The 27,443-nt window shown below is 35.9% G+C and overlaps 1 protein-coding gene across 3 annotated transcripts in view; it reads left to right on the top strand.

Moving 5' to 3' along the window:
- LOC102216869 (transforming growth factor beta receptor type 3-like) overlaps positions 1–26,750 on the top strand; it is a 40,114-nt gene extending 13,364 nt beyond the window's left edge. For 2 of the 3 annotated variants that reach the window (XM_023338482.1, XM_023338483.1), the window contains exons 3-14: positions 3,984–4,114; positions 10,779–10,892; positions 14,210–14,381; positions 15,822–16,011; positions 16,104–16,206; positions 16,421–16,625; positions 16,761–16,927; positions 18,497–18,745; positions 19,332–19,398; positions 22,698–22,808; positions 23,348–23,395; positions 23,479–26,750. In XM_023338482.1, the coding sequence (XP_023194250.1) occupies positions 3,984–4,114; positions 10,779–10,892; positions 14,210–14,381; positions 15,822–16,011; positions 16,104–16,206; positions 16,421–16,625; positions 16,761–16,927; positions 18,497–18,745; positions 19,332–19,398; positions 22,698–22,808; positions 23,348–23,395; positions 23,479–23,600 (1,679 nt within the window). In that variant the 3' untranslated portion in view covers positions 23,601–26,750. The remainder of the gene's footprint in view (positions 1–3,983; positions 4,115–10,778; positions 10,893–14,209; positions 14,382–15,821; positions 16,012–16,103; positions 16,207–16,420; positions 16,626–16,760; positions 16,928–18,496; positions 18,746–19,331; positions 19,399–22,697; positions 22,809–23,347; positions 23,396–23,478) is intronic. The other variant, XM_023338484.1, reaches the window with a different exon arrangement.
- The last annotated feature ends 693 nt before the right edge of the window (positions 26,751–27,443 follow it).

Below are 27,443 nucleotides of genomic sequence, written 5' to 3'. Positions count from 1 at the left end.
GTAACAAAATGGATTTAAGTCATAGCACTGTTATCAAATAGGCAAAGATTTTCAATGATTTAGCTTAGCTTAGATTTCTTTTTGGTTGATGTTAAATAACCCCATTAGGAAGCACCAGCACAGCCACTGGCTGCAGTTCAGCTGCAATGCAATGTTCATCATCGCATTGCGGGGTATTTTTTTCTGTACACATCCAAATCATTTATCAGACAAAGTAAAACACAGCACTTTAACAAAACAAAGACTTGCAGACTGAAACGAGTTAATGACAAGTCGACCTGGAGATGTCCTATGACGGCCGCAGCTGCAATAAGAGCCTAATGGTACTGTGCACAATTGAGCAAAAACAGAAAACAGATGTTTGTAATTTCGTCAAGCAGTCTTCTGTGTCCTTAAAGAACGTATCAGAGGTTAGAAAAACATAGGTCAACACTCTTGAACAAGTATATGATCAGATGGGATTTTCATAACCCCCCTTACTCCTGCCTCATTTCACTAATGGATTTGAAAGTGTTCCAGAAAATCATGCAATTTATTATTATTTTTTTTTTTATGCAAACATGCTTTATATTTTTTATACTCTTTTATGAGCTTTCACTCACTTTACTTTAAGGCTTTTATTTTGTATCCAATCATTAGTGTCCAATCTAATGAAAAGGGAGTATCTTTTAAAGTGATGCTTTGAATCCAACTTTATTTTATGAATCAAGTTCATTTTCTGTCCTCCTTAATGTTTTTATTCACATTTACACAAGATACTTAACATCTAGATGGAAAACACTGACATCCATAAACACATCTTCTCATGGAATGGGAAATGATGGGGACTGATATAAGTAGATAAAGGGGACAGACGATGGAATGGCTCTTCTATACCTCATTTACCAGGAAACAGCTTAGCAAAACCATTGGCATTTCCGGGGTCAAGGGAGCTAAATGAATGTGCTTCATATCCTATGGTGACTCGTAAAAAGGCAAAAGTGACACACACATACACACACCCACAAACGTTGTTACTCAGTCAGTGTGATTTATACCGGGACCTCGGGTGACAGTCATGGGCCGTTGACTCTGTCACAGCAGAACAAGAGAGAAATAACTTAATGGATGTGGATATTGAGTAACAGACATTAATGCAGAAGGCCAGAATAACAGGAAGCGAGCCTTGACCTCTATGGCAAGAGCAGAGAAGGCAGAAGGCAAATGGGCACAGATGATCCTCAGTCTTGATTTTCAGCAAAAACTGCTGTTCACAGTACTAAACCATAATCCAACAACTGATGCAACCTTTCCCAACCCTAACCTTCTAGTGGTTGAAAATAGGTGTTTAAATTAAACAATAAATAAACTGTGTATAAAGGAGGGAATTATTTCTTGAGCGAGATGGGGGAAACAATTTTAAAATCCCATCCATAATGTGAAATATGCAATTTAAAACACTTATTTTTTAATAGTAATGTTAGTCAAATGATCAGGATCTGTGTCTAATTAAGGTCCCCAGACAATTTTTTGCAGTGCATGTCTAGTTGCTATACATCAACAACTTTTTTTAGTTATGTTAAAATTGGTTTTATATAGGACAAAAATTTTAGACAACTGATTGCTTTGTTGAGTGTGAAGAGCCAGGACTATGTTTTGGTAGACTTCTAAGAAAAGGGAGTTGTCTGTTGCATCTCTTGTTTTATTTGTTGATGACAGTAACTTTTTCTGAAAATACTGCATTCATGCATAATTTTTAGACCATTCAAGAAAGCAAAAATATCTGCACTACAATACCCAGTACCATAAAGGAAGGATGATTGACTAATAACGGTTTAAAGGGGGGCAGAAAATACAGAACTGAAAGTAAATCTTATAATATTTCAGAAGAAGGATTTGGAAATATATAGAAACTTGGAGTCTTTTATTGTTCTTACTCTGAAACATTGTAGTATTTAAATTGAGCTCTGACCTCAATTTAAATAGTGAGTCCATATCGTTTGGAAAGAACATTGTTCTTTTTGACAAGGAGAGATGTTTGTCAAATAATAATTAAAGCATGTCATTTTAATGATAAGTCAAATGATTAAGCAATTAACCTGTTTGAGCTACTGTGGGAAAAATTTTCTTATGTGACTCATTTTCTTGTTTATTGCTTTCTGTCCCAATTTGTCTCAATCTACCTCCTGTTGATAGTGATGCTATTGCCTCAGCCAAGTCTTCTCATTAGTGTTTTCTAAATAAGGGGCATCCGGTTTAAGTTCCAATCTTTACAAGTTGCCTTTAACAGAGCTTTTCTCTACATCCCCTCTCCCTGATGGATAGTGTCCGTCTGGGTTAACAGTCCAAATATATCATAGAAGCCAGTGATGCGGTCTGTCATGCAACATTTCCTACTGAACTAGCTGATGTGGTGAAGAATTTCAACAACAGAGTCACTGGAGCCTACTACAGTCAGATATACCTGATGTTCATTTACCCTTGTAATTTTTCCAGACGTTTTCAGGATATAATTACCAACACCAATGTGTTTTATTTCTATCTTGTGTTATGGCCCAACACAGAAACTTTCCAACTTTTTTTAGTAAATGGAAAACAAAAAAAAAAAAAAAAGAAAATGGCATACATCAATGTAAAATATCACATTTCAACCCACTTGGGTGCAATTATAGCTGCATGGCGTTTGGGCTCATGCACATCCCAGCTTTCCACATTCAAAGACTAAAATTTTTGCCATCTATAGTTTTTTTAATTTTTTTTATACCTTTTACCATATATCTTTCTAAAACGGTATTCGTTTAGCCCCATCCATCTTCCTATCCCCTGCTGTAGAAAAGCATTTCCACAGCCAGATTCTGCCAGAATGGGAACGCTGTGTTCAAATAATTTTAAGTTTTACCTCACAGATGACATTTTGCAGATGAGCCAAAAAAAAATTTAATTCCTCCTCTCAACAGAGAATCTTAGTCCAAACATTTGCTTTTCTTTTTCTCTTTGGTAAATTCATGTCTTGTTAAATTTCCAATTGTGTCTTATTCTCTGATCTGTTTTTGGACGGATTAAACTAAGCTCTGTTCAGGGCTTAGGTATTGCTTTGTGGCTTTATTTGCACTTAAGTGATCTATAGTTATTAAATATGTAACTTCTAAAGACACCTTGTACTGTTTATGATTTAGGTTCTTCAGAGTAAAGGAGGTGACATGAAAATGTACCACACATTTCAGATTTTTATGTCTGTGACTCTCTCAGTACTATTCCTACAATCTCTCGTTAGCAATAGAAGCAGGACAAAGCAGCACTGTAGAGTTGATTCATTTGGATTAAAAAAATTTTTTAAAAAATCACTTTGCTCTTTTACACCAAACTCTGAAAAGAAAAATAGCTTGCTGGAGATTTTGTCCCTGACAACCTCGGACAGATTGGAGCGCACTCACACACTCACTCTAATTTAACACAATAGAATACACACACACATTGCCCAGGTCAAACAGCAAGCATTTATAACCAACCTCACCCATGACCGCACAGCCTCGGCCCGATTAATTCAGCCTCCAGAGACATGGATCCTCAGGTTAAACAGCAGCCTCATAGCAGTGAGCCAAGTGAGCAGTCTTGATGGATGACTGCGGCTCAGAGTCCTGACGTGTCTGATAAACGTGGAGCGGCTGATATGTTTTTAAACAATGTAGTCCTACCCACACATTTAACATCCATACGCTGAAACCAGGGAAAAGCTTTCAGGATGATTAATAACAATTTTAGCTCTTTCCAGGCAGGGGATCTATAATACAGAGGGGCTGATCTTTCTGTTAAATGATAGCTTTCTGGCTTTCATACACCCAGCTTTTCATTCAGTCGGTATGCCAAAATGTGACAGCACCGTTGTAGATGGAGTGAAAATCTTGACAAGAGAATACAATGAGTTCTGTTTTTATGCGGGAGACAAAAAAAGTAGAAAAAATACTGCTGACACTGCATGATCATTTACATTTGATTTCTTTCAGCATCAATTCAGACATGCGGACCGCAACAACAACAGGAGAGCTACGTGAGAGAGATGCTGATGGGCTGTTGGACCGATTTTGTCAGAGGAGACAAAGCGGAGGTCCACATCCTCAACCTGATGTGGACCAGGGTAAGACTGTCTGAGTTGTACAAAACTGAGATTACATATGAGCAAATCCAAACAAGTCAACCATTAAGCTACCATGAGCAGAATGCAAATACACCATTGCAGTATTTTCGGGAGAAAGGTCTTATAAACAGCTCAGTCAATCTGTGAAATAGATTTAAAATTCAGTCAGCAGGTGAATGCAAGATTATTATTGCTATACTGAAACGTTGCGTCAGAAAAAAATAAATCTATAGTTGCTGCAGCTTAAGCCGATTTGTGTTCTGGCAAATCGGATTGCGTGTTTTCATCCAAACAGCAAAGTAAAAAATAAATAAAATGAAAAAATTGTATTTAATTTTAAAATTCCAAATATTTAATTGAAACTTTTTTTTCATCTTAAAAATGAAATTAAATAAAATCATTTTAGGATTAAAATAAAAACAAAAATACTGGCAAAGAAGACATTTTCTTCTGTTTACCTCAGCTGTAATGAGACATGAATATTGTTACCACAAAATAAAGATAAATGAACAAGATCTTTTATTTAAAAAAAGTAGCGTGTGTCAGACTAACTTCATTTTTGTTAGTCTGAAATCTCTGAAAGACTTGCCTGTACTCGGCTTGTACAAGCGGAACTATGGAGAGTGTTAGAATAAGAGTATTTACGCAAACCTTTTTTTTTGGTAGTCAGTCATTGGTCAGATTGTCAAACATGCCCACATGAAAGAGGCTTAGTGAGAACAATAGATCTAAAAGTCACGCTTTAGGAAGGATGCAGGGATACCCTGAGAGAATCTATGCAAACATGTAAACCCATAGAAGAGAAACAAACTCAGGCAGAATCAAGAACATTCTTGCTACATGTCAACAATGTTGTCCTCTGTTTCACTAAGTCCAACCGCAAAATAAAAACTATGTGTATTAAAACCAGTATCAGTAATGACCCACTTCCACATTGTTCCAGCATGGAGACACATATGCCGTAATACCCACTCCCTTTTCCCCTCATTCTCTCAATAAACCTTGATGTAAGTGGTTTCAGCTTTTTCCATTGCATTATTAAAATACATAGAAATACAACACACTTGAAGTTTGTTTATATCCTTGGCAGTCTGAAATAAATGGACAGATAGGGAAAACATTTCACATCCTTTACAATTCTTTTTAAAAGAGTACCCCAAGTACAGTAAGCACAAAAGTTATCAGTACATTTTGTTGCATATTACATGGCATCCAAGACATTAACATAATATTAATAATATTATTAATTAATAATATAGGGACATCTCAATATGTCTCTATGTCGTCATATTGAGATATCTCCTTAAAATGTAATCTATTTCTGTTATTCAGTAAAAAAAGCTAAACTCAGATATTAATTAGGTCCATTACACACACAGGGGATATATTTAAACCTTAGTTTAAGTGTATTTCTTTTCATTTTGAACAGCCAATGAAGAGTCAAAATTCAGCGTCTTGGACAATTGTCACGGCATAGAAAAATAATTTTTAATGCAGACCTGTTGGAAAAGTATTTCCATGTAGAACACAGAATATGCATTCTATACTTAGTTTGTCCTCATTTTGCATGAATTATTGCATCAATGCGGCGTGGGATGAAGGCAATAAGCCTGTGCCTCAGGTGTCATGGAAACCGAGGTTGCTTTGAAATTTATAGTCACATAACTTTTTAAAAAAAATTTTATGACACTTCGTAGATTCCTCTTGACACCGTCACAGAATTGTTGGACTTTTGATGTATAAAGAAAAGACACACAAGCCTTTTGTTGTTCACAAATGCACAGTGACCTACAAGGTTAATAACTGCTTCTTGACTTGGTGCATTTTGGTTCGCTGTCACAACATAATGAGCTCAGATGTAATCAAGGATAACTTTTGTTGAATTAGTCTGCTCTTGGTCAAATATGTGGCTCTGTATTATGTGCAGAGGTTTATTCCAGTTCAAAATGAGCAGCTGAGCCATGCGATGTGATAAGCTGATAAACTCAACACTGACAGCTTGATGTTGCCCAGGAGGAATAAAATGAATGCTAATAATGGAGCTTATAGGGAAGCTGCTGCAGCTAAACTGCAGACCAAGGCTGTAAGATGAAAAAATTACTGAATTATAATGAAACATGCTTTTGTTCAAACACATTTGACTGTGAATTTGACTCGATATGCTGCACACAAACTAATCCTCATGTTGAAATGAGTCCACAAACTATGCCCTGACATCATAAAATATAACACACAGAGTTTCACTCCATATCCAGCGCTATCAGACAGATAGTGGAGACATTTTTCAGACACTAGAAATGACTACAGATTTTCCCAATGCGCCAGCGTTTCTCTGGCCTCTTCAACTGATAGTTGACTTAATTTGACTGCATTTAAAAAAAATAAAAGATTTCCCTGCTAAAGTAAAAAGACACAAAATAAGTGTTGACAGCACACTGGGGCAATTTGATTTTTAAGCAATTCTTTAAAGAATGACATTGAGAACTTACTTCAGAAAACTTTTAATCTATGTGCAGTTATTGCTCTGCTAGAGCACATTTTTCACTGCCCGGTGCTGTCGGTCAGCTCACATTATTCATTCCTTTATCAGCGAGTTGTTTGTACTATATATGGGACTTCCATTTAACCTTTGTTAAACTGCTGTTTGGTATTTTTAGTTTAGTTTTTCAGGATTTATATTCAGTTTTCTCACACGGATTGAAGTAGCTCTCTTCATTTTGACTATGATGGTGCAATACTGTGTAATCTCATTAATCCATTTTATCTGTTAAATCATTGCAGGGATCTTTCCCTCAGATGCTTCTTGGAAAACCTGAAAGATTATTTCTTAACTAAAAAAGTCCTGCAGTTTATAATCAGTGTGGCAAGCTAGGCATTGCATTTTACAGTAACTACTTTGGCTGTAAGCATGAATGATAGGTCCATACAAAGTTTATTTCCCAACTTAGTTTCAATATTTAATATAGTTTTAACAACGAAAAAGTCCTAGTAATGCAGAGGACATAATAGAGAGCTATCATATCTTTTTCTCAAATGGGACTAAAACTGAATCCTATTCCATGATTTCCCCGTTATGAGTAAATCCAACCCCATTTTAGTAATTTTGAAAGGTAACTGAGCAAAATCCTTCTTCAGAAGTAAGACTTTCTGGGACACATTGGTGACTCTGCCTCTTCAGTTCTTGAACCGTTTATTGACTGTGATTAAGCAGATGTTTATGGTTCAATCCCCTAAATCTGTGAAGGGGCAGATTTTTCTTTTTTTTCAGCAGCACTACAGTGACATATTGACATGTCATCTGTTTAGGTACAATGAATTGGCAACAGCTAACAACTTCTTCTCTAAGAAGTATCTCATTTTATCAAATATATTTTAGGGGCTATACTCCAACGTTGAAATTATAGGAGTCATTTGGCCTTGATGGATGGATGGATGGATGAATGGATTTGTCTTTGGAGTGGATGTTTTATCAAGAGAAATATATAATAAATTAGTCATAAGATGTTTTTACAGAAAACTCTTAATTAATCTTTTGAAAAAAGAAAAAAAAATGCAGTATACACACAAAAAAATGGTGAAAACTGTACAGTCAGCAGGGAGTTTTACTCTCCCTGCACATTTCTTTGTCCTTTAGAGTTCCTTATCACCTCTTTCCTCATCCTTTTATTTTCTTATTGATTTACAACCCACCCGAGACATTTGACTATCACAGTCTGACCACACTGCTGAATTATAGCAGGAGCATCAAGCGGCTGCACAAACCAGCAGAATTTCCTGGGTGGTGCTGCCTGTGTGCTGGACCCATTGATGTCACACACTGGCTTGGTGTCTTGGCACCAGGCCGAGACTAGACCAATGGAGCCGACACAACTTAGGGGAGAGAGAGCCAAAAGAATAACTGGAAACTGCATCAGCAAAGGCCCTTGACAAAAAAAGAGAAAAGATTCAGAGAAAAACAATTGTATCCTGAAAGCTTAGGAACAAAAGCAGCAAAAGGTGAGCGATCTGGGTCAAAGTTCAAGAACAAAGTCACAAAACTAGGCTGAAAAACAATGAAGCTCATTAGAAAGGAGTATTTAAAGAAAACATCACCGAGGTGTCTCTGTATGAGGTGCAGTGGCTCTGCAGGAAATGCCATTCATTCATTTACTGCATGCAGATGTAACGTGACTGAAGTAAATCCTCAGAGGTATTTCTTGGCTGATGCCGCGCTGCTGCACCACACAACTCTTTAGCTCAGACTCATGTTTAAATAACAACTGAGGTTTTCTTTCTTTTCAGTAACTCTTTAGGGCAATCTATCTGTCATCTTTGGCTATAATAAATATTCTGCACAGTATTCTATCAAAACATGATTACCTCTGACTCTCGGCCATGTTCACGCTGCATCCTATGCATTATCCATGTGTAGGTGTTGGCACATGGAAATATTTTAAGGTTTCATGCTCCAGTGCCCCAAAAGAAAGCTAATCTGTCAAAGTATGTTTTCAAACAATGTAAAATATTTTGGTTAATTTATTTCTTTTTCGTATTTTGTTACTTTACTGAAGTGTTTCACTTATATCTCATTTCCCTTCAAATTTGAGATTCCATATGAATATTTCTTGAATTGGCTTCATCTTTCAAAAAAAGAACATGTTGTCATGACATCATTTAAAGAAAGCAATGCACTTTTTTCATAAAACAAATTTCTCTTTCTCATTGTTCTAACTGCTACTGTACTAATCATATATTTTAAACTGATTCTAAAAAATATGTTTGACTTAATATCAACCACTGCATAGAATCATGTGCCTTTTTTATGCAACGCATCTACATTTCCAGTTTGAGCTATGTAATGGTTTCAGACCGTCTGAGGGGAAAACAGTGACGACAATCTGCTTTTATAAGTGACCAAGATGTTCATAAATTCAGGAGCAAACGCTGACATATGCACAGCCTTCTTTTTTTTCCCGCAGAGGAAACTGAAACCATTAATTAGATGCACTCATTACTCCAGTTCCACTATGCACAAAACACTGTTAGTGTATGTCTGTATGCATGCAGGATAACACCTCCTTCCGTCTGTTAACTCTCAGCTTGCAAACAGATGCAAAAAAAATGCATCTGTGTCTGGCTCACAGGCAATTTGACTTCAGTCTCCTTAGGCCTAATTTGCTCTGCAGGCGCCTAAAAATCTGTGTAGCTCCAGCTTGGGGTCGTAACAATTGTCTTAGTTTCTGCTCTGGCGATGTCAGGCAGCGAGTAAATAAATTCAGTAGAAGGGATTCATGCTGTGTCTTCAATGTGTTGATTGTCTGAACAACAGTCCTTGTCTTACAATAAACATATTTTCAAAAAGTGGAACTTTAGGTATTTAAATTTATCAAAGGCGGACAAAGGGAAACATTTCAATTTCTGAAAGTAACTTCTTTATTTAAAAAAAAAACAAAAACATCACTCTGATGAGATGCTTTCCAGGATTTTTTTTAAACTTCCCCTTTTCCGTCAAGCTGAGATTTAATGTTGAACTGATTACAAATGAACAGAAAAGAAATAAAAACCCAAATCTTTCACTTCTCCTAAATCCAATTATCTTTTGGCTCTTAAAGAAGTAAAAGTAATTAGAACACGGATTTATTGGTGTTAAGTTGGATTGGAAATATATATCTCTAAACTCCAATTTATTATTCCGCCACCACTCAGCGCCATTTGCATCCATAAAACTCAGCAGTTCCAGCTTTACCCCACGCACATGTGGAGCATAGTAATTAAGGCTGATTCATAGAGTGACGGTAGTGGTGATTAGCAAATCACATCACCATTATGTTACAATGGATAAAATATAGCTGATGAGACATTACATTATGTGGTAAATTATGTTAAGGAGTTTTATATTCTGCACAATTCTGATGAGATTAGACATACTGTATATGGGAAGACTGGTTGAAATATATGAAATGATAGTGAAAACATAGAAGTTTTCACTATCATCTCACAAATGATGACTACAAATGCTTGCGTTTTGCCAATACTTTGGCTGCACATTACATAAATTATAAAAAATTACAGCTCATTGCACAACAAGGAAAATAATTACCTTTTCCCCCTTTGTACAACACAGAGGTGTAATAACACCGCAAAGCTGCATTACCTCATTTTACGTCTGCATCAATACAAACGCAGACAGGAAAGAAAGCTTTCATGCCTCCACCAAATATAAGCCCTTCTCAGATGACTGGCATGGCTTTTTCGGCGGAGAAGCATGTGGAATGGTGACATTTCAGAGCTCAGCTGCGAAAACCAGGAGGGATTGTCACTTCCCTCACTGATTTGTAGTCACAGAGAAAAGGAATCAAACTTTTACCGAATTAAACTACCGTTGGGGGATATTTTTAAACTTGGCGCAGCAAGCACAATATGTCCCCTCGATGCTGTCAACTTGATGTCTGGTAATTTAAGGGCAGATCGGGAGGTTTGCAAATAAGGGAGAGGTTTATAAAAAAAAAGAAGTAAAATTCTGATGTAGCAAAAAGAAAAAAAAAATACACACACATATTTAAAGCTGAGCAGAATTTGAATTCTAATAACTTTAACAAGAAGCATGTAATTGTGTGCTTTGATATTACAATTATAAAAACTCAAATGAACTGAAATGTGTCGCTGTCTATTTTTGTCTTGCCAGGATACTTCATTCTTCAGTCTTCAGATGAACATTTCAAAACCAGTGATCCTTATCATTTCATCCTCAAAAACGGCTTATGTTTACTACGACCCCTGCGAAGGCGTGAACGTTTATGTGAGTAGCACCCCTGAGTTTTTCTATATGTACTTTCTATAAGTAGAGTCATGTTTGTATTTCTTTTGGAAATATTTCAGCATGTAATATCTGTTGATTTATTTGTGTTTCTCAAAAAATCTATTTTAACCAAAGCTTTTTACGACCACAGACTTTATTCTATTTGTGCTTTATGTCAAAAACCAGCCCAAATCAGTGTATATTCGAAGGTGGAGGTAAACTTTTACTAAAAAGTGTGATATGTAATTGTATCCTGTCCCCATGATATGTTGTGGGACCCCCTTTCACTTCAGTTACAGCCAAATGTCAATAGTCGTACGTCTTCACCAGCTTTGCACATCTACAGATCGAAATATTTTGCATTCTTTTTTGCAAAATAATTTGACATTTCTGACTGGACAGAGGAAGTCTTTTTTAGACTATTCTAACACATGAATATACATAGGTCTAAACCATTATATGAACACATTCAATAATGGTTTGTTGAATCATTACTCAAAAGTATTCACAAAAGTGTGAATACTTTTGCTTTGGACTGTAGATCATGTGGGTCTTTTTAGCAAATATTATGCTGTTGTTGAAACACTAATACTGCATGAATGTCCTTTATTTCATTACTGTGGGAGTTTTTTCCTGTGTTAAAGTCCAGTGCCAGCTGCTTTGCATACTGTAAAAATGACACAGCTGTGCAGTACTCTTTTGGAAGACTGAGACCACTTTGATTTTCTCAAAGTCTTGCTCTGTGAGAAGCAGTTTTTGTTTTAGTGCTTTTATTATCCACACTATAAAACCAACAAGTAGCCAGTAACTAGTGGGGGTGATGGAATTGACTGTAAAATTAATATACCAGTAAATGTAGTTTCAGACTTTTATACACTGATCACGTATTAAAAAAAGTCCATGAATTGAACTGCCAAAATAATCAGATGTATGTGTAATGAATGAAATAACACTGCAAAACAAATAAAGAGTTTTACTGGTGAATTCTAGTCTGATAATGACGGGAATGTTTAAACGTTAAACGATACTATAACTTTTAGTTCAGTTTATTTATATAGTGACAGCAAACTATACATGTTGTCTCAGGACACTGAAAAGGACATTTCTTCAAATCATACAGAGAGATACGTTCCGAATCCATCCTAATTATCAAACAAGCCTGCCAAATTCAGGTTATTATTTATTTAAACGGCTAGAAAAGTTTCCATTTCCAGAAACCCAGCAGATTTCATCGAGTCTCTGACTTACAGCAGTCACTCCTCCTGGATGAGTATGTACCAATGTTGGACACTTGCTCACATTTGCTGCAATCCTTCATCCTAAGCATACATGTAGTGAGAGTGGAAGGGAAAACACCTTTTTAACAGGAAGCCTGAAGACTCTGCAAGACGCAGTAGACATATCTTATGATCTCTTCAGTCTTTTAAAAACTAACATTAAGCCACATTTGCTTTCAGAATGGTATACTTTACTTTGAAGTTTCAGCAGTTTGTCCTCATTCGCTCTTTGTGCGTTTACAAAAGCTCTCGCAGTCTTGAAAATATTTCCTAGTATTGTGAACATTGTGCAGACATACTGAAGACATCACACATGTGTAAATTAAGTGGAATAACAGCTGTCCAATCAATGTGATGACACACTTGCAGGCGTGTCAACAATTACTGATATGCTGACAGCAGCATGGTACCACATCCTGTATCGTGTCCTGTCAGGAGCCTGGACAACATTCCCTGTGACGGCAGGATGTTGTTGTGAGATGAGCTCTATCACTGGGGGATAATAACGCTTTGCAGCAGATTGCATTGTAAGAGAATAAACATCTGTTCAGCATCCGAGAAAGTACGTCAACAGCTTGACAGCATGTCTCAGTGTCACAGCTCCTCTTGGCCTCCCGAGGCTGCCGCTGACACTCAAGGTTGTTTAAAAAGCCAGTAGGATAGTGGCTTTTTGCGAAGACTTGTGAGCAGTCGTGTTTTCTGTAAATAACAGTTCAGTGGTTGTCAAAGTGAGTTATTGTCATTTCATTCTTTATGGGAAATATTATTGGACTCTTACACTTGTGTGTTATAAGTAAATCAGTTTTTATGTGGCCTGTCACGTGGAACCGAACATGTACAAAACATTACTCATGACTAATACGAAATAATTAAAAGATCAGTTGTTTCTGTCATTCCCATTAGACACCGGTACTGTTTCTGGCTATTGCTTTCAAAATCTCTGGTAGCATGTAGAATATTGCTGACACTAATGTGATTAAATTTCCATGACATTAGGCTCTTTACCTTTTTCTTCATGTCTTCGTTTTGACAACTCCTCCATCTGCTTGTTTCTGTTGTAAATTCCTCTCCTGCTTTTTAATGTTTTCAGTTTCTTTCCACACTATTTTTGATCTTATCAATCAAATATTTATGTAGAAAGAGATACGACTCCCTCTGGCATACTCGACTTACAACATTTGCTCTGAATTTGGGACGCAAAGGCATGCACACAAACCCGCATCCGCAGGCCAGGATAAAGATTTCTAGAAATTTAGAAAATAGACAATTCATTATAACTTAAAGGATAATTCAGTGACATTACGAGTGTTTCATTAAACATCTTTTTAATTCTTAACAAATTTCCGCCTAAGAGACAAAAACATTTTTAGCCCTTGGAATCCATTCTCCAAGCATCTGTGGAATAACAGACTGAGGAGGTTGTAGTTGTTGAGGTAGGATCTAATATGCATTATGCATTTCAAACCCTTGAACAAAAGAGAAGCAACTCAGAATTTTATTATTTAGTTGAAAGAGATTTTTTAATGCACTGAGATACTTGTAACACTAGGAAAGCATTGCTGCTCTCAGCATTCTGGAAGCATAAGTCCAACTTAGACACTACCCACACTACATTTCTGCTGCTGTTCACTAATCCATGAAACCTAACATGCAAACTTCTTTGCTTCCCATTCATCCAGACAAGGAAACAACAGTGTCTAGTCAATGAGATGGATGTATATTTATACCTTGTATGGAGCCAGATTCCAGCCGACTATAGTGACGCACAAAGCTAAAAAAGGTCCCATTTCCTGGCCCCACTCAGGAAGCAAAGGAAAGACCTTGGCTCCAAAGAGGTTGTGCAACTCGACTCGTGGACACTTAACCATAATAAACATTTCTTTTTCATAGCCCCGCTCAGAGAATAGAGGGGGAGTTTAGTGAAGGATAAGAAAAAGGAGTGGATGAGAATGACAAAGGAACATGATGAGAAGAAAGGCATTGATCCACCCCTGTGCTTTTGCAGTTAATGAAATGCTGTATTTGTTTTGTGTTTTACAGGTAAATAATTCCACAATTACACTGTATAGTCCACATCAGAACAATATCCACAAAGAAGAAATCCCCCATCAAAACGAGGAGCTGATCAAGTGGGCAGAGCAAAAATTTGAGGGTGTGACTTCATTCACTACGGTTAAAAATCCCCAAAAAATCACACTAATTGAAGCACAAGGTAAGAAAAATGTTGTTTAACTTTGCTTGGGTTTACAAAGAGCTTTTCTTGCCATTGCAGAGGCTTGTCAAGAAATTTGTCCAGTGCATACACATGAATTGTATAATCCTAGGACATATAAAAAACCCACAGCGCAGCATTAAAAACCAAATAAAGAAATGTTGCTGACAACTCACTACCAAAGATCCAGACTGGCACCAGAATTTGGGTCTGTCACTCCGCAGGTAAAAAGGTAGAGTAGTCAGCATCTCGAGGGAAAATCACCAGACTGATTCCTAACCACCTCAACAATGTTTGTGAAAGTAACCTCGGGTTCCCTTGCGACCTTAGAGTTTGTCTCTTTCATGGACGACATGAATACTTGATTAAGAAGATCCTCAAAATTGTATAACGCCACATGTCACTCTATCAAGTGTGTTTGTCAGCAACAGTCCAATCAGTAATTGCAATTTGTTCTAAAGTGAAACGCCCCTTAACAGGATGAACTGAATCGCTTTGCCTCCGACAAAGTGTCGGAGTTTATTATTACAAATGCGCTGTCGTCATAGAGATACTGTGGAAAATAATTGGTAAGAAAAGTTAAATGTTATCAGTGGGGAACATGCAGTAACTATGCGTTATGTAACCAGAGCATTTAGAGGGAGAAAAATAAGTTAGTTCATTTCCAAAACCCAAACGGAGTTTGGAAAAATGTAATAGACAGATATGTCTGTGGCTGACCTCATAAACAGCTGAATACAACAGGGATCAATGGTATTACTACCACATGTTCACCTGTATGAAGGTAACTGCAAGTAAATCTCCCATTTTTTGTCCTCATTACATTATGTGTTTAATGGTTAAATCAAACACTAATGCATCAAGCTGGGTCCTAAACAATACATGTGTGTTGGCTACAAATCTATTTTTATTACATTTGCTTTGTAAAGCAGTAACTTTTCAGACATACGGCACAAATATTCATATACAGCCTGACATACGTAATCAAATTTATGTAACTATACAGATTACACTTTAATACTATGCCATGTTATTTAACAAAAAAAAGAACAGCCAGCAGAGCAGAGAAAGAAACATCACATAGTAAAAAGGATATTGAAGATTAAAAAGATCCCCCACCCCCCAAAGTTAATCAAATTATGAACACCTTACAAGGGTTAAAAGGAAATAAGACTAAGAATGTTTTTTTTTTCTTGTCCACACTGTAAAGTGCCTAATCAAATTTAACAACCTTGTCTGAAACCTTTTACCTGAACAACACTCTCATTAAGACCTGCTACTAACCTCAGTAACACTTTTAAATAGATTTAGTTTATTGCTTTGTGGTAACCATCAACTTTCTCATTACTTTGCACAGTGCCTATGTTTTAAACTTAACTTTCCAATAAAATGCTGTATTATTCAATGTTTAATAATGAGCTGTGATTTGTTTGTTTGTAGGAACTGAACCTAAAAACATGCCTACAGCTGGTCCTATGGATTGTGTACTTAACAATGAAGACATCTCAGAAAAGCACTTTATGAAGATTGACATGGTGCCAGATAAGATCACGTCTTGTACACTGAAATCACAAAACCCAGACCATGAGGAGATTCATGTCATAAATATTCCAGATAGTTCTCCTGTTCGGTAACCTTTATATTTTTAAGAAACAGAATTTTATGATCCTCAATTTTTACCAAATATTTTTTCATAATCCTTTTTTTTTCTCCACATGGCAGCAATGTATCCTTGCTCGTTAAAACTCAGGGCATTTCTTTCTTCCTGAGAGGTCCTCAGGGCACCACATGGACCTTCCTCAACACGGGCTTTGTGAAGCTTGGCGTAAGTTTCCATGTTATGTGTATTCCTTTAGAAAATGTCAGTATAATGGAATTTATTCTAAAACAAATTTCTGTCTGACTCAAAACAATCAAGTTGATTGTATTAGTGAACAATTTCTAGGATTTCTGAAGTTCCTTTTATTATTCGGCACTTGTCAAGTACTTGTTGTAATATATTATTAAGAATTGATTTTTATTGTCTTCTTTTCCTATAGTCTAACAACGACATCCAGATACAAGCTTTCCCAAACAAACTTACACTACCTAAATATAATGGTGCAGTGAGAGGTGACAAAGCAGAGGTTGTACAGAAAATGGCTTTGGAATATTTTAAAGTCAGTTATTTCACCAGCTACAGTGAAATAACACTGGATGCATCAGCCATTTCTCTAGTGATTGAAAAACAACACAGTTTACCAGGTATGACTTTTGGTTTTCTTTCTTATCAGAGAAAAATAAGCTGTAAAGAAATACAGAAAATAGATGCACAAAGCTGGGAAGCCAGTGCTGCACTATTGACAGACATTGTAAATGTTGCTTTTGTTTTATTTTTAGAGCAATTTCCTTCAGTCAGAGAAGAAATGGCAAAAAGCATGATTCCCAAAACAACTGATGCCCCAAATCAGATGCTTCTGAACATCCATCTGTACACATCCCCAGATTATCGCTTTCCCTTAGACCCTCTAACCAGACTGCAGACTAACAAGAGAATCTACGCACTGGTAAGGATTTTTGTTAACGATTTTTCTGATGACCCAAATCACAGTATTTTACAAGCCACATTTTCCCACTCATGTCATGTATTATTTTTCTATTTTAATAGTTGTGTTTTACAAATACACTCACAAATTAATTGAAATTGCAGAGATCATCAGTGTGATAAACTTAGCACCAACCTTGATATTTTAGCAAACAGTCCAGTTATGACAGTGAATGAAAAGCAGCAAACATGACCCTGTTAAGAAAAAAAAAGTCTCTAATTTACAGTTAAATACTGGTAGCTGTGGAGGTAAAATCTGTATTTATGCGCTAAAATTCTGTGGTTGCCAGAATTTTAACTTATGTTTGTGATAAAACAGCTGCTGGTATTTTACTGTACATTAGAGATGTTTTTTTTTTTACAGTGTAACCATCGGCTGAATATCATTCCTAAAATGTCACGACAGGTTGCTACTTTGTAATCACTGAGCAATTGACCATATAAAATTTGACCAATCATGTATCATTGTGAAAATGTATTGATATCCTATTTTTTTTATGTAATTTACATATTTTATCTGTTTTTGGTTCTTTTAAGTCTTTTATGTTTCAGATCATTGAACAAAATGTTAGTATCAAACAAAAAATATGCAGTTTTCAAATATTGATGCACAATGTGAAAAAGCCATTGCCACCATTATCAAATAATTTATTAACGGTAAATAAACTCATATTTTTAGTTTAACTACACTTCTTGTCCAAACTGGATTATTGTTAGATATGCATAATCAAGAAATAACAAATGAGAAACAGTCATCAACTCATTTTAACATCTATCAACGTGGAAGGGGTTTCAATGCCTTCACCCAGGGCATTACTAGGATTTTAAAATACATATTCTAATGTTTCTCACAAAACAGAATCAATAACTAAACTCTCAGCAATAGTGTATAGCGAAGACTCTGTACACTATTGTTGTGGCTACATTGTATAAGTGAAATAAAGCTTCGCTCTGCTTAGACAGGGTCACTCCATCTGCTTAATATGCCAGGCTTATTTTAGTTTCACCTGGGTTTAGTCTGCGCCTGCTAGCAGCCACATCGTCATTCTTGTGGACTATTTTCGTTGAACAATGTGATGTTATGATTAATTTACGTCTACTTTACTCTTCCTCAGCCGATCAGTAGCACATTCTTCTTACCCTTAGCTCCAAGTCTAGTGCTTTCACCTTCTCTGTGCTGAATCAAAGTAATCTGTCACATTTTTACGCAACGGAAAGACCATTGTAAAGATAGAAAAAGTAATTTGTTAGCTTACTCATTACTAAAAAAACTACTGTCATTAGTAACGCCATTTGTTTTAATGCCATTTTTCCCATTGCTGCAAATGGAAAACATGGAACAGAAGTAAATATAATCAGGAGGGTAAGGATACCAAAATTACTTTAAGAGTACTTAGACGACTCATCCAGGAGATCACAAAATGACATTTCTAAAGTGCTGCAGATTGCTAAAAGCAACTCTTGCTTACATTTTATTGAAAGTTGTGTTGCTTCCCTGCAGTTTATTTAATATCTTCTTTGTTCCTTATAGATATCAACATACACTATAGGTGACATGAAAATGGCCCTCAAGGTGATTGGCTGCAGCATGAGGCCAAAGGCCTCATCCTCTGCAGAGAAAGAGCTCCCGATCATCTTAGAGTCCTGCACTGTAGACCCCTGTCACAACAGTGCTCGGCTCAGCTTCTCCTTAGATCAGATGCCAGAGGGGACATCCAGCACATGGGTTCTACGATGCTCTGTCAAGCTATGTTCCTCTGACCAGTCATATCAGACTGAGGTGGGTATTTCACAATGGCTTTTCGGCAAAATATATATTTTCAGGTGTTTTAAATGAAAGCAGAGGCACAAAACATTTAGCATATTATGCATGAATATCTCAATTTCAGCTTAGAGGTATTTACATCTAAAGTGTCTTGAATAATCTTTTTTTAGGGTCTGAGAAATTATTGAAAATATTACCATAATCATAAATGATTATTTTTTCATACGTTGAGGGAAATATTTCACAAGCTTTGCCTGGAGCCTGGTACCTGTGGAAATCCCAGGTGGATTCTCCTTTTATTTGCTTTGCCCTTATTTTTTGTTCACTCCTTCAGTATTCTGCTTTGTCTTTGTGGGTATTTTTGGTTTTCAACTTTGCAAGTGAAAAGCAGCGTTATAGCAATGACATTGTATTATTGATGTGCTCAATGCAAAATGTTGTACTTAGTTGTTTTATTATTATCCCTAGTCTGTCTATGGTGATTGTCCAAGTAGTATACAATACTGTCTAGTCACATTTGCTGAAAAAGTTTTTCAGCTCATTTCCTGAAAAAGGGAATTTGTTTTTATTATTTATTTATTTATTTTTATAATACCCACAGATCTGTGAGGATAAAGTGAGGACAGCAGAGGAGAATCTGGAGGTTGTGCAGTCATGCCAACCACAGGGTGAGAGAAGTTTATTACTGTTATTATTATTACTATTATTATTATTATTATTATTATTATTATTATTATTATTATTATTATTATTATTATTATTATTATTATTATTATTATTATTATTGTTATTATTATTGTTATTGCTGTTATTAATTTATTTTTTATTACCTTGATTTTCATAAATTATCTGAAAAATGTTTCATAGTTGTTTGTTTCATAGTAACAAACTTGTCAAACTCCTACACAAATAATAATAACATTTAATTTGCCTTTCATGCCCCCTGGACTAAACTGCTAGTCAGTCAGTCAGTCAGTTAGTAATTGAGTAATACTATGTGCTGAAGTTTTTTCCTTTAATTGCTTGTAGCACACACACAATGCTGCCTGGGTGATTGTCATAGCAGCGAACACAGGATATTCAATGAAGCCAGTGAGCGGCTGTAGGGCAGGGCCTCGTCCTTTAGGAAGGTCTGCAGGCTGACCTTGTGGCCACCATCACACGTAACAGCCCTCAGGGGAAACAGTGGCAGCCGGGGGGTGGGCTAAAGTCCTTTGTGCTTCCAAAAAGTCTGACTATTCTGATGTCCAGACACATTGGTGAGCTTTGAGCCACTGAAAGACTGATGAACATTTTTGTCTCAAAGAAGGATGTGTTTCTCTCAAAATGAGAGAAGCAAAATCTGTGACTGAAAATATTAAGGAAATTAATGTTGTGCTATTTAGCCTAAATTTGTAGCAGTTCAGTAATATAGCACTCTCTGTTTTATCAGCAATATGGCTCATTGCAAATAACCTTCCAGATGCTGTAGTCAATCTTTTTTTTTTTTGTTAGTTCTTCTGTTTCATTATAATTCATAAAGTTTTTCTTGGAAAAACAAATCAGTTTTCTAAATTAATTTGTTGGTTCACTTGTTCCTTTAGTCATTAGCTCTCTTCACACATTTTACGCACCTTGTTAAATTTAAAAGAAGATATCCTAACAGAAGCTCTCAGAATTGTGTGGGCATGTACTTTCACACAAGCCCATATTTCAGAATGAACTTAGTAACTACACTGTCTTTTAAATACAAACCACATGTGCCACCATTCTCTTCACACTTATTCGAGTTTGGCTGCAGAATTCAGATGAAATCGATTAATTTGTTTACTACATGTCACTGAAGGTGTCAAAATTGTGAAGAAACAAAAAACAACTTTTTCTTCAAACTATGTAAGTCTGACAAACCTTTTCATGAAGTTCAGTTTATTATGACAGCGATAGAATAATTACTATAAATAAGCATAACTAGCAGGCGACATTGTTTTCCAAGTCTTTATCAAGCGGCAGTGACTGCTCCATTCAGTAATCCTTCCTGTTTGCTAGTGTTCATACCAGGGGCAGGGAGTCATGGCGCAGGCCTGATGTCCCTCCATACTTCCCCACCTGCACTGCAGCTTCTGTTTCCTGCAACTGTTTATTCAGCTTTGCTGTCAAAGGCTCACTTATACAAACTAACACTGCCAGTGATTGGAGAAAACAAGTCTCTGAGGAAGGCTGTCTCAAGATGCTGTGATGTTTCTTCCCAATTCAGAGACAAGGAATGTTCCTTTGTAATTTAAAACCAACAAACGAGGTTGGAATGCAGTCAGTATTTAAGGCCACCAGATGTCACTGTTTCAGTGCCCTGAGAGTAATTTAAGGTTGACTATCAGAGTTTCTGTTTGAATAGAAGCAGCTTTATGCTTTGCGATTAATACACAAATGTTAAATAAACAACATAGTGTGTATATTTTAGATGCTTCAGAGTGCTTTTATTTTTACCTGAAGATTTTCTACTAATAGAAACAAGTGATTCCATTATCTCACTCCATCATACTTTCCTCAGTGCTTCAGTTTAAATTCACCCATTGTTTATGTTTCAACAAAAACAGCTTGTTCTGTCCCATGTGTACCCCTTTAAGTCAGATTAAACAACAGATGAGTTGAGTTATGAATCCTATTACAAAACTTAACTTAGCTTGTTTCAGCAGGAAACAGGAGGCTGCAGAGGCAGGTGAGAGAAACTCGTGTGCAGGTGATGATTAGTTTCTTAGAAATGTTCTGGTTGCTTTGGAGAAGATCTTTACAGGTAGCAAGCCAAGTAGAGAGGAAAAAAGCATCTGTTTGCACACTGTCTCTATTGTTATACAATTCAGAACAAGCATTGTGTCTCTCCTTTGCTGGAGATTTCTGACAGCTTACATGGTGCTATTGCAAATTAGAATTTTAAAATCGATTCCTCTCAGTCAGACACGCAAACATGTGAAACACTAAACCTCTCTTAGTGTTAAAATTGATGAAAAGAACTAGAGAGTAATACAAAAGGTTTCAGGAACATCCAAGATCTTTTTTTTTTAATACACAAAAATGAAAGCCCTTAATTCATTATTCATTTATAGAGGTGATAGGGTTGAAAAATATTTGATGGAAAGGCAAAATTGATGTTCCTCTCAAGAAAATATAGTCAGGGTTTTATCATAATAAAACAGCTATAAAGTGAGAATGGCTTTCCAGTGTAAAGCCTAGATTCAGATGCCTGAGCAATTTTCAGTAACTATATGCTATGCTTTCCTAGTTTTTCCCAATGTACAGCTTGCACCTAAAAAATAACTACTCTGCAAAGATATCACTATAGATTTTCATATATATATATATATATATATATGTTTTCCATTTTGTTGGAGAGCCTTTGCCTTTACACTATAAGTCAATCTTTTTAGAAGTGGTATTGGGGCATACCAATTTCTAATAATGAACTGACCTTAAATTGAACACAGACAAACTAGGTTTATACTTGCTAACATGCCGCTACTAACGTCTAATTATAACCTCATTGAAATACAATTATTTTTTAAATCCATTTTAAAATTTGAACTGCAATGGCCACCATTGCGTCATATGTGCAATAAAATTTAGGGGGACGATGACATAAAAATGCCAACTGAGCTATATTTAACTATGTTAAATAAACTGTCCAGCAGTCGTTACCAATTTTGCTGGCCAGTTGTTTCCAAATATAAAAAGATGCAAAAACTTACAACCAAATCAGGTTGTAGGTTTGAAATTTGGTTGTAATTTCAAACAAAAAGGGAAGAATTGAAAGATTTAGCATTACACTCTGAGTGATCCATTTCATACTACAAGGCATGATGTAATTGTAAACTAAACCTCCCATATTGTGTAGCTTTACATTTAGTACAACACAATTTGATCATATTCAATTGCTGTTCTTTAATTAAAGGTTTATTGCACTGTTTTTTTTGTTTTTTGCTTTGTGAACTTTCAGATCAGCCATGCTTTGATTTTGGCCTGTTAGGTGTTCTTGGAATTGCTTTTGGAGGATTCCTGATTGGAGTGTTACTTATTGGAGCATTGTGGTTTATCAAGATTAAAACAGGTAAATGCATGTTCTATTTTATATCCTTTGCTAATTATAAACTGTGTAAAAACGATTACATAAACCTGGGGCACTTTTATTCAATATATTCTCACTAGCTCAGATAACAATGTTTCCCACATTTAACACCTACATTTTAACATCCACAAATGGTCTAATACTGCATAATTATGCCAAAAAGATGATTACCCAAATATTTTCCATTCAAGAAAGGGTAAAGAAAAACATGTGCATGCTTTTATTTGCAGCATTTTTGATTCTTGTAATGATCTTTACCATTATCTGAAAACAAAAGCATCAACTAGCTGCTGCTTTTATAAAATGCTTCTTCTTCCTATAAAGAATAAAGATTGATTACTGTTATCTTCCCATAGGTATTTATTTATTGTAATACTTGTAAAATTTTTATCCTTAGCCATGAGGGTAGAGGTTCACTGCTGTTCTCCATATTTCTTTTCTTTGGATATTGTGTTTCAATTTGTCAAATGACCCAACCGAATAAGCCTAGATTTAACATGGTCTCATTGAATTAAACTCAGGGTACCCAGCTGGACTTGACATGAGGTCAACTGCTGCCAGTTTTCCTGGTAAGAAGTATAGCTGTTCTTCATGATTTTCTTTTTTTCATTATTGTGATCAGGTTCTAATCAGCATCTGCTTTCTTTTTTAGGATGTCCCTGTTCAAGAGCAAAGCGACAACCTGTTTCTTCCAACACATCACCCTCCGAGAATAGCAGCGCGAATGCTAGCATCGGAAGCACTCAAAGCACACCGACTAGCAGCATGGCATAAGATCATTATAGGTTATACTAGCAGGCCACCATCCCTTCTGTGTCATCTTGATGGGTTTCAAGCTTTTTGTTGCATCAGTCCTTAAAAAAGCATTTCTTTATACCCTGCTCTGTTTAAATTGTTGTTTTAAAAGCACAATTGATGGTATTTGACATACCATGTCCAAAGTGGGTTTGATCTGGGAGACTGTAGTTGGATGTGGAGAAAGGATGAATGATGAGTAACCGAAGTTTTGATATTAGTTTTTAATGCTTTCCTTTGTAGCCTCTCTGTAAATTCAAATTCCTCAGCCAGGATGTTACAGAGGCCAAAAACGGAAAAAAAAAAAATTGGCTCCCAGCAACAGGAAAAACAAACCATATCCCCTCAAGAGCTAACAGGAAATTCACAACATTCTTTCCAATGAATTGTGCTTGTGTGATGGGAGCACAATAATAGTTATCCAGGAGACAAACCGGTCCAAAGACAAGCTTTGAAAAGCAGATGAAAAGATGTTATGCGAACATTTAAGAAACAAAAATATGACGGATTATGTACTAGGTCAGTCCAAAGAAATTCATCAACAGCATCAAGGGATCTGACGTTCTGTGTATTGGCATTTCCAAATAGACAAAGGAATACTTCCTTGTATGATGTTAGACTAATTTGCAGTCCATGGACCATGGTTTTATTGCTACCTCTTATTGAGTAGAAATCTGGAGCTAAGGTAAAACTTAAAACTAGGTTTCTGTAGTGAAGTTATTGTTTTTTGTTTCCTTTTTAATTTACTGTCATTTCTTGCTACCATATTAAAACCCTAAAGTGGCCCTATGGGTCATTTGTAGCTCACAAAATAAACTTATGATGCCATTGTCTTGTTATCCAGTGGATAAATAAGTGTCATCATATTGTTTTTCCATAGCACTCATTTCAGATTAGATTTGAACTACATTTAGTGATAAATCAGCAAAACTAAATGATAAAAGAAGACACTTAATGTAGATAACATGGATTTTTTACTTACATGAGCTGAGAATGCATCACTATTTTATTGTGGAGTACCATTTTCCAATATGTATTCTTGTATTCAGAGCTGAGTAGTGTTTGTAGAGATTCACCAAGTTACTACATTTCGATTTCCAGGCATCACACTGTTGCATCTTACTGTTTAACACTCATCCAGCTCTTTCTTCCAGGTGGAGTACCCCCTTCCCCCAATAGTGTTGAAGTTAAATTTCAGTAGTTTTCATTTGCACAATACCCATTGTCACCAGTAACACCAGTTCTTCACCAGTACTTACCAACCTACTGTGCACGTTTTAGGTCTGTGGAACAGACCTTCGTATGATGAAAACAAGTCTTGTGTTATGATTTTCATTACACTGTTAACCTTATAGATTTCTTTTTGTTGTACAGATTTAAAAACCAAGATTTGATCATTATTATGCCCTCTTTCCTTGTATTGATTTTCCTTTTTTCAGAATATAGCTATTCTCAATTGTCCTTTCTGTTTTGTAGGCATTATTGTGTTGAAAAGATTTTCGTTGGACTAAACAGGACGTTTATGAATCATGCTTCATTCAGTTTGAAAAGCAAACTGAATGAAGCATGATTTTGTTTTTGCTTTGCAAAGTGAAACAACCTTGATAACAGTTATACCTTAACCTGCCATTCATTTAGACTTATTTTGCCTCTCTATCAAAAGGCTGTTCAACCCTTTGAAAGACTCAGTATTCACATTTACAAATGTCATTTAGTTTCAAAGGTCGTCCTTGTTGTAATAGTTATTGCACAATAATACATAAGAGCAGAATAATATTGTATGTTATAAAAACTAATATTCACACATTCATGCTGAATGGGTGAATGACTGAATGTAGTGGGAGGAGCTTTGGGGTCCTCTGGACTTGATAAAGCGCTATAGAAGACATTTACAATTAATTTATAATCACAAAAAATTGCTTCTCTAAATTTGATTGACATATAAATATATACATATATTTTTCATATAAATGGTTGAATGTATCTTTTAATCTCTTATTTAAGTCAGCTCTGAATACAGACCTTTCAGACTCTATAGCATGATTAATATTAGCATTTCTACGTCCCTCCGTATGTGCATTGACATATTTTATTAGTTCTTTTAACTGCTCTAACGGCATTTGAAAATGTAAAAAAAAATACATATATATATATTTTCACCTGTTTCTAATCTAAATAGGTATATTTTCAATATTAGTTTGAGGTCAAAATGAACAACTCATGTCCAACAGCATAATATTGGCTCTATAAAAATATCCTGTTTTATTTATTCTTGTTCAGCTTCATTCTCAGACCTGTTCCAAACCAGTTTTGGGATATGTGTAGCATACTTCTCTCCTTTATACACATGTGCATTTTTTTTTTTTTGAGACAGAAACAAAGAGGGCCAGTACAAATTGCCACTTGAGAATTTGTGCAATATGGTGAGAGGTTAACTTGCATGTATTACAATTTTTTTGTTTTTGTATGTGCTATATGATAGTCTTTCTTTGAATCATTCCATAACCTAGTGTGTTTCTTGAGACAATTCAAACAGGGCACAAGATGCATCTCTTTGTATTTCAAAACATTTGACTTTTTATTCCAGTGATTTGAGACAATGCATGTCACATCACATACTGGTCACATTGCAGTTTCACCCTGCTTGACCTTTGTCCTCCAAGTCCTCTGTGAACCAAAAACATAACAAATCTGTGGACTGACATGTTGACATTGTATTGTGTTCATGGTATTATCTTCAGACCGTGTAGTGGGGTTGTCAGTTCTGAAGACAGGATGTCTCACCACTTAATACATTCCAGATGAATATTCAGCACACTGTTATCAATATACGGTTCCTCCCTTATTTGCAGAACTGACATACGTTTTGATATGATAGGATAGGGAATGTGCAAACTGCCTGGGTTAAAGCAACCCTTGTATCTGTCACAACAGTGAAAATAGACAGAATGTCAATTCATCCACTTGTTAACCCTGAAGTGTTATCTTTGTGCTCATGTGGGCAACTTTTTACTGTTTTAAGTGGTTTAATTTGTTGAGAATGAAGTTTGGTAATTAATTTTTTATGTTGTTGTTCTTCCCAGAGACTTTGTTTCTAAAATCATCCTAATAAAGCAAATTTGAGAGATATTTCAGTTTTTTTTATTTACCCTTTAATATAGTGTGTAACCATGAGAGTTATGCACATGTGTGAATCAGCAAACTTGGCAAGACCATATTGGAGATTGATAGAGCAGCCAAGCTCTAAAATGTTCCTATCATCAATAAAAACACAGACATTAAATGATACAACACATCCAAGCTATAATTTCCCAAGAGGTTCAAGAAATATTATTCAATAATCACTACAACAGCACATGTATTTATTTCCTTGTGTCTGATACAACTGCAATGGGATTTACAAAGGCCTGTTCTGACAGTGAGGTTCCTACGTAGACAGTTCCAGTCCTATATATAATCTCCATTAGCATCAATATATGACTTTTTTTAAGAACTACTGTACAGGGCATTTCTCTTAGTTTTCAAGAATGAAGTATTGACATCGTTAGAGGTAGCCTGGTAAAAACCAGCCCCTTGCATTACGCTTTGCTTTTTTGTTTTGAACAGGAAGTCTGGGATTTTGGCTATTGATGAATGATTGCTTCCTTTTGTCATGGACAGTGAGTTTGTGGACAGACCAAATTGCAGACAGGAATTGGGAGTATAGATCATGTTGAATTTTCTTTAATAATAAAACTGACAACTTACAAAACCAGGAACACTGAAGCAAGTCAGGATAAAACAACAATGGGGAACTAGGAAACCAGGAAGAAGCAAAGAAGT

Source organism: Xiphophorus maculatus, chromosome 8 (genome assembly GCF_002775205.1).
Source record: "Xiphophorus maculatus strain JP 163 A chromosome 8, X_maculatus-5.0-male, whole genome shotgun sequence".
In the NCBI taxonomy this organism is placed as follows: Eukaryota; Metazoa; Chordata; class Actinopteri; order Cyprinodontiformes; family Poeciliidae; genus Xiphophorus; species Xiphophorus maculatus.
This window is presented reverse-complemented; position numbering and strand designations above follow the sequence as displayed.